This window comes from Mizuhopecten yessoensis, unplaced genomic scaffold (genome assembly GCF_002113885.1).
Source record: "Mizuhopecten yessoensis strain PY_sf001 unplaced genomic scaffold, ASM211388v2 scaffold11125, whole genome shotgun sequence".
NCBI classification, from domain to species: domain Eukaryota; kingdom Metazoa; phylum Mollusca; class Bivalvia; order Pectinida; family Pectinidae; genus Mizuhopecten; species Mizuhopecten yessoensis.
Window position 1 is genome coordinate 138,997 of NW_018408892.1, and position 8,810 is coordinate 147,806.

The following is an 8,810-nucleotide window of genomic DNA, read 5'->3' on the forward strand; positions in this document are numbered from 1 at the left end:
GATGACATTCATATGACAGTTTAAGGGTATAGCAAAACCAAAGCACCAAAGTAATGTTATAGCATACGTATATGGTATTACAATCATATATAAAGTACAGATTATATATATATATTACATGAATAAACAGTACAATTACAGGTGCTGAAGGGGATGGCGGGTGGGAATGCACAACAATCTCCTTCAATGATTCAGAAAACTATGCTGTGGGGGCTCCAAATCCCTAACAGGGCATTCCCTCAGGCAGACGCTGATTGGTCAATCAGCAGCATCCCTCTACTCTCATTAACATACATGCTAATTGGCAACTACATAAATACATACGACCTACATTACAGAAAACAGAAAACATAGGCAGCAAGGCAAACTCATTGTATATAAACTATAGTTTAATATTAAAATATCAAACTATCATTGAACAGGTATTTTCAGGGCTGTATTTCATGAAATGTCAAAAAAAATAAAAATATACAACATATTTTTATATATTCTTTACATCATATATGAATGATGAACAAATTATTTACAAAAGAATAAAAGGAGATTTGGAACATTTGAGATAGGCAAACAATCATAAAATTCATAATTATAAGTATAATGGCAATAAAACATTCTCAAAGTACCTGTAAGGAAGTTTTTGACCATACCTTACATTTTATAGTCAGAACTAGGTCCAACTAACACTATATCAATCTGTTAATACCATTATTTGATAGTTGTAATACAATGTAGTGTTTACATCAGTATACCTCTGTGTGTTCCAATTGTAACTGACCAATATTTTTTTGATTTTAAGAACTAATTATGATATAATCACACTAAAGGGATTAAGAGTTGGTTTGTATTTACGTAACAAAATTCACAACATAATACGTTGACCATATAACAACTGCTTGTGAACTAAAGGGAAATACAAAATATTCTAGATGCGAATGATCATGGAGGTGTTGTGATTAGTTTGTACTTTTCATTAAAACATTTAACTAATTTGTGTGAAATTCCATGTCGTTGATTGCTTGAGACAACGTGTTCTGTCGTCCTATAGCTATCATCTAAAAACATTTTCTCGCAGTTGTTCTAAATTTAAATGTGTACAGTATCATTTGAAGATGTTGAGGTTCGATGCGTAACGAATTCACTGATTACTTGACTTGATTCATTATTTATAATACTGGTTTAGTGTCACCGCTGACTATTGTATGATAGACAGTTAATTCGTTACACATCGAACCTCAACATCTTCACTGATTACTTGACTTGATTCATTATTTATAATACTGGTTTAGTGTCACCGCTGGTATCGGCTTCACTTCCAGAATGTATTACAGACTGTTAATTACTGCCTTTGGGAGATATGGATTCCTTAATTTGTAAAACATCCAATATTGGAGACCAAGCTTTAGGGTATTCACTATTGACTAGGTCATTTCTGGTGAAATAAACAACGTTTTTCAAAGACCTAGATAATGGAGATCGCTGGCATCATGGCTAAAAATGGATTATTCTGAGTTGAATTTTCCCTGTTTGATATTTTTAAAGGAAGCAATTAAACAACTATAATAAAGCATGCAGAAAAATGGAATAATTTTTTTTAAGCGGGTGCTAGTTACACAGCATTGGGTAAAACTGTCATTGGGAACCCACACACTACGCTTAGACAGCGTGGGGTTTTGCCCTTCACCAGTAAAGATTTGCTGATTAGAACTAGGTTTGTACACAGCACATTGTTTATGACCCAGGGATAATCCTGCAGGGGGCCATTGATCCCTCAAAACTGAAATTGACCCCTCCATGTTCCAATTTTCTTTTAATTTTACAAAGAATGGTCCCTCTTAATTGTTATACATGCACTGACAAAAAATTGCTGAAAAGGACCACTGCTCTCATGATCAACTTCCAGGATTTTCCCTGATGACTAATTGTCACTTTGAACCATTTTCACAGTATGGAGTCCAACTGGATTGGTAACCAGGGATGGGTTTATATCAGCTGTTATTGCCCGATAGTTACCTACATGTAGTATATTGGACTCTAATGTGGCGATAGTGTCGTCACCATAAATAACAAATAAATAATTATTTATTCTTTGCCCTGATATTTTTTTTAATTATTCCTGTACTAAATTAAAGATTTTGTCTCTAATTTTCAGTGAAACTTTTTTTTCTGATATCTGTTTTAATTATTCCTATTCTAAAACAAAGGATTTGTTTCTTATTTTCAGTGAAATGTCCTTCCCCTCTGAAGAACCGAGACTTTGTAACTCAGCGTTCCTGGCTTGACCTAGGGTCAGAATTCTATATCCTCAATCATTCTGTAAATCATGCAGTAAGTATAAGAACAGAGACTTTGTGACATCAGTGCACCTGTGATTTGCTAGCTTCTAGATTCAGTTCTTAGTCCTCAACTATAAGGGGGCCGTATCGGAGATACGGGTGCCCTATAGTTATCACTTTATCTGTCTGTCTGTCCGTCCGTCCACAAATTTTGTTCCTGGCTGATAACTTTGATGTTAATTGACTGATATACATGAAACTTGGTCAAGATGTTCAGTTCATGAAAATACACACTGAGGTAAAAAAGTCAAGGTCAAAGGTTAAGGTCATAAGGTTCAAAGGTCAAGGTCAAGTTTTGCATCTTTTCACTGATGAACATTTTGTTATGACATGATGAAGCAAAGTTAATCAGAATTAAACAAGGAGTCAATTGACCAAAGGCCAAGATCACTGGGTTAAAGGTCAAGGTCAAATTTTGTATCTTTTCCCTGATGAACATTTTGTTATGACATTATGAAGCAAAGTTAGTCAGAATTTAACAAAGAGTCAACTGATCTAAGGTCAAGGTCACTGGATCAAAGGTCAAGGTCAAATTTATTATCTTTTCATTGGTGAACATTTCGTTATGACACTTTGAAGCAATATTGGTCGGAATTAAACAAGGAGTCATTTGACCAAAGGTCAAGATCACTTGGTCAATGGTCATAGTCAAATTTTGTATATTTTCACTGATTAACATTTTGTTATGACATTATGAAGCAAAGTTGGTCGGAATTATAAGGAGTCAACTGACTTAAGGTCAAGGTCACTGGGTCAATGTCAAGGTAAAATATTGTATCTTTTCACTGATGAACATTTTGTTATGACATGATGAAGCAAATTTAATCAGAATCAAACAAGGAGTCAATTGACCAAAGGCCAAGGTCACTGGATTAAAGGTCAAGGTCAAATTTTGTATCTTTTCCCTGATGAACATTTTGTTATGACATTATGAAGCAAAGTTGGTCAGAATTTAACAAAGAGTCAACTGACCAAAGGTCAAGGTCACTGGATCAAAGGTCAAGGTCAAATTTATTATCTTTTCATTGGTGAACATTTCGTTATGACACTTTGAAGCAATATTGGTCGGAATTAAACAAGGAGTCATTTGACCAAAGGTCAAGATCACTTGGTCAATGGTCATAGTCAAATTTTGTATATTTTCACTGATTAACATTTTGTTATGACATTTTGAAGCAAAGTTGGTCGGAATTCTATAAGGAGTCAACTGACTTAAGGTCAAGGTCACTGGGTCAATGTCAAGGTAAAATGTTGTATTTTTTTACTGACGAACATTTTTTTTTATGTTGTTATGAAGTTAAGTTGTTCTAAACCACAAAGTCAACTGACCAAAGGTCCAGGTTTCAGGGTCCAAAGGTTCAAGGTCAAGTTTTTTTTACTGATGAACATTTTGTTATGATATTATGAAGCAAAGTTGGTCGGAGTTAAAGAATAAGTCATCTGACCAAAGATCAGGGTCACTGGGTTAAAGATCAAGGTCATTTGAGTCCAAAGGTCAAAGACAAAGTGGATCTCTGACTTTGACCCTGGCTCTTGATGGGGGAAGGTATTTAAGGTGAAATAAAACAAATCAAAGCCAACAAATGAGTATTGCACAGGTATTTACATTTCTGTTAGCACAGCAAACATGGAGGTGGAAAGAAACAAGACTCGCATCATAATACATGTAAAATTAATTTGCTTCCTTTTTTTTAAAGTCCAAATGTCAATCGTCAAGCTCAGCTATATGGGCAGATTGCTTCTTGATGATTATGGGGGATATATTGCCACAAGACGGCGCGGGCCCTTACTGACCTGTCAGTGTTCTAGTTCTATGAACCGTTTGGTGTACATGTAACTGTTAAAAAAAAACGAAGGCTTAGTAACAAACACACATTGGCACCATGCAATATGAACAAACGAAGACTTTGTCATGTCAGGCACTCTTCACTTGATGTCGGGGCAGAGTTCTATTCTCAAGATAATCTTTCTGAGCAGAAAATATAACAGTGGGGTCATATCAGACTGACATGGTTAACGTCCCACATCCTCTCATATGTGATAGTTACTACGTAACACTGTACACCATATCATAAAAGTTTGGATGCTGATTGGCTAATTATTACCTGGTACTGTGATGTGATAGAGGCTACGGTAAACCTAGTGATGGTTCGAACCCTGCTTACACACATTTCGGATTGTTCGAACACACAATTTGAGTACTGAAATTACGTAATTATTTATTGAGAATGGCTATCGGCGATGCAATAATGGCTTCACGAAACTCGCTTAAATTGATCTATTTTCACATCAACCGCATTTAACTATACAGAATAGCGGGTAGTACTCATGTGCGACCATTGTTGTCATCGATGTCGCACAGTTTTTACATAGATAAGCCACATGTCACCGATCTGAATACTCCCTAACTTGGGTATCACTCAAAATCTTTAAAAAAGCTACTTTAATTTGTAGATACATTTTAACCTTTATGAATAAGTTGAAGTATAAGTCCTTATATATTTGATTGATTGATTGTTCATTATATTTTCACACAGAGTGTTCCTGCCAGGAAGGGGTTCATCCGAGGTGTATCCCATGTAACTGGCTTCCTTATACGTAAACAGGACACTTTCACCTGCCAATTGAACTACGTGTCACATTCCGACCCCAAAGGTCAGTATGCCCAAATATCTTGACCGACTGACCAAAACTACTGTACATGTGGTGACAATAAGTAAACAGTGTCCATCGCTATCTTATCCAACAATGTCTGTATCAGATAAAGGTTATCACTCCCACTTCATCATATCTAGTTTAGATTCATTCACTAAATTCAGTTTGCTGTACAAACTAAATATTTTGTGGTGTGTAGGCGAAAATGAAATTAAGTGAATAATCCATTTGAATCTGTAAATCTCTTAGTTAAAATAACAGTGATTTAATTTTTCAATATTGTAATCTAATAAACGTATATATATCATTAAGTAATTGTTTCATAACCCCTAATCATGTATTCATGACATTAAATTAAGTGTTAGTTAAGGCTATATGCTACATAACAAATATATGATTTGTATAAATTTGTTTTCCTATTATGCTCATACTTTGCATTAGGATCCTATGGCCATTATCAAAACTTATATACAGTAATGTTTTTGCTTAGTATTACAGCCGGATACAGGCTATTTCCCATGGCTAAAAATGCCTTATTTTCCAAAAATGACAAAAAAATGAGGAATATATTCCCAATTTAAATGAAAATAATGCTATATTTTCCCAATTCATACAGGAATAGGCTGTTGTAAAATTTAGTTAAGAAAAAACTGATATACTATAGGGTATAAGTTTGGAACTCTCTAAAAAAGGATATTGGTATTACAGTTTTGTAGCAGAATACCCTTTAAGTATGGGATAAATCATGAGTACATGTATTGCCATTCAGTATTGTACCTTGACCTCATTGAATAAAATACAATGATTTTTTGTCCTTTAGGAAAGCTGCCTGTGTGGGCGGTCAATAAAGCTACACAGATCCTGGCTCCAAAGGTAAGGTCGAGTTACTGAACCAGCTGACCACATATATAGGTTAGATAATTTATGTTGTTACACCTCAAGTGAATTTCTAGCTATTTGGTTGGTTGGGAGAAAGTTGAACAAAAATCTCTGTCATCCTCCGAAAATACATTGGTTTTAAGGGGCGCGGGTGAGAATGTCATGAGACAGTGAAAAATATCACATGAGCGAAAAATGTGCGTTCATCGCTTCGTTTCCCCACTGTAATGGTCTTCACAAGAACGTTTGACGACAACAGCCAATTTTATCAAGCGCCGGTGTGATAGCGATTGTAAACAGCAGACTATCAACAAACAAGATGTCATAATCGAGGTTTGCTGCCGTTTCTGAGCTACAAAGACTTTTGGTGTAACAAAATAGATATGATATTCATTAGCAGGTGACAGTGAATATTGTCAACCCTCAAAAACCCAATGTCACCCTCGGCTTCGCCTCGGGGGACAATGGTTGTCTCGGGGTGACAATATTCACTGTCACCTGCTAATGAATGTCATATTTATATACTGCAGTAGTGATTGTCTATCACAGCCCAAAGTGAAGTTGATAGTGCTAGTAGTGTGTTGCTTATCTGTCCACGTTGCTCAAAGGATCTGACATCATTTCATTCAAAAGTTTAATAGTTTAGAATATAGGAGATTTTGAATTAATTTGGTATGTGTACCACCCCTGAACAAAGGATGTGTTAAAATGAATATATCCCCATTACTAAAGGGTCAAAGAGGAAGGGTCCAATAGGGATATATTACTAAGTAAATCTTTACAAGATTATTCCTTAACTCATCATTCACCCCTGAAGACACATTTGAACTCTTCCTATTCAGAGGCTGGAATAGTTCATTATGAAAATTCAGGGGTGAATGAGTTTAAACACTGGGTGACTAGATTTCAACCCAAATTGTAGGGGAAATATCTGCAAATGAGTAGATTGTGTCTATAAGGTAATGTCAATTGATTTGTCAGCATCTCCATCAACATGAAGTTTTTGCGTTTAAGTCTGAGTTTCTCTGATATGTGCATTGATGGTCAAAGTGGGGCATAGGCGAGACATATCAGTTCGAATGACTTGTTTTTGACTGGTGAGACAGTTAAGAATTATGATATAGAATCATTATTTTTAACATGTATTACTTAATGTTTATACAGGTAATAAATAGGATCTACAAAGCATGCAAAAACTACGAAGCATGGAAGAGCATGAATAACCCGCGAATGAAACCCTGGCTGTACCCTGAGCAAATGTCCTTACCAAGACTTGACATGACCCAGATCAAGCCTGCCTCCGAGTTCACCTCCACAGAGTCCATAGACGAAAGTTCTATACAGGAGGACGAGATCAACGAGGACGATGTATGAGGATTGTGGAATGTTAGATCAGTCTATTTATTGTTACACCAACCTGTACATAGCTAGATCTCACATTGAGGTCGTCACGGTAACACAAGGTCGTTAGGGTTACGCGTCATCACGTTGAGAGGAGTGGTAGTGAGTGTGTAGTTTTATTAAGTTTATCTTGTAGAAATGTAGTCTAGGAATTTTATCATCTTTGTTTTAAAAGTGTTTATCTGATGTCAAAGTTTTAGTATTTGGATATGAAAATCACCTAATGGAAAATCAATCTTAAAAAATTGTACTGAAATTTTCGTTTATAATTTGAAAATTGAGTAAAAAAAAGGTTCGACCTTTATTTTTTCCGCCACTACATATGTTAAACGTTAATCTAGTGTGTATCAAGTAGGATATGTTTGACCTACACCACTGCACTTCATGACGTCTATTTCAGGAAGTTAAAAATGTTTAGTAGCTTGTCCCTGACTTGCTGAAATGTGACGACATTTTAGTGTAACATGTGACATCATCAAACTGTCATTTCAATCAACGGTAGAACATTTATCGCCAAAACGTAGTCAGCAACGGAAATCACCCCATGGAGATAATCAATAGGTTTGCTGTGGAGGTTTTGCAGACTGCTTTGATTTCACGACATACCTTTGATATTATTTGTTTCTGTTTTTTCCAAAGATGTCCTTATTTGAATTGTTCAACATCTAAAAAATCTACATTATTGTTGCACTTGCAGTATCAGTGTGACCTTTTACAAAAATCACGGTAGGCCTCGGTTTTGACTCCAAATTCCAAAATTCTGCATCTTTGGGAGAAGTTCCACATCTCCATAACTACACCTGAAACTATTAATAGGTCATGAAAAATGTCATAATATACAATATATACAAACATTGTAACAGATGTACATACATTGTTTATACACTACTAATGCCATGTACCTAAATACATTGTTTATGTACATACATACATTGTTTATGTACCTACATACATTGTTTATGTACCTACGTACATTGTTTATACAATATTAATGCCATGTTCTTGTACATTCATTGTTTATATACCTAAATACACTGTTTATGTATATACATACATTGTTTATGATGTACCTACATACATTCTTCTTTATACAAGGACATACATACATTGCTTATATACCTAAATACATTGTTTATGTACATGCATACATTCTTCTTTATACATGGACATACATACATTATTTATGTACAAACATACATTGTTTATGTACATACATACATTGTTTATGTTCATACATAATGTTTATGTACATACATACATTGTTTATGTACATACATACATTGTTTATGTACATACATCCATTGTTTATGTACCTACATACATTGTTTATGCACATACATACATTGTTTATGTACATACATCCATTGTTAATGTACCTACATACATTGTTCATACAATATACTTCTTTATACATGGACATACATACATTGTTTATGTACCTACATACATTGTTTATGTACCTACATACATTGTTCATACAGTATACTTCTGTATACATGGACATACATACATTGTTTATGTACCTACATACATTGTTTATAC

General features: G+C 34.8%; 1 protein-coding gene across 1 annotated transcript in view; it reads left to right on the forward strand.

Moving 5' to 3' along the window:
- The window catches only part of LOC110466228 (PCTP-like protein), a 19,965-nt gene extending 11,526 nt beyond the window's left edge, over nucleotides 1–8,439 (forward strand). Inside the window, exons 3-6 of the mRNA XM_021522615.1 lie at nucleotides 2,222–2,325; nucleotides 4,871–4,988; nucleotides 5,809–5,861; nucleotides 7,032–8,439. Coding sequence (XP_021378290.1) covers nucleotides 2,222–2,325; nucleotides 4,871–4,988; nucleotides 5,809–5,861; nucleotides 7,032–7,241 — 485 coding nt within the window. The 3' untranslated portion in view covers nucleotides 7,242–8,439. The remainder of the gene's footprint in view (nucleotides 1–2,221; nucleotides 2,326–4,870; nucleotides 4,989–5,808; nucleotides 5,862–7,031) is intronic.
- Nucleotides 8,440–8,810: the final 371 nt, after the last annotated feature.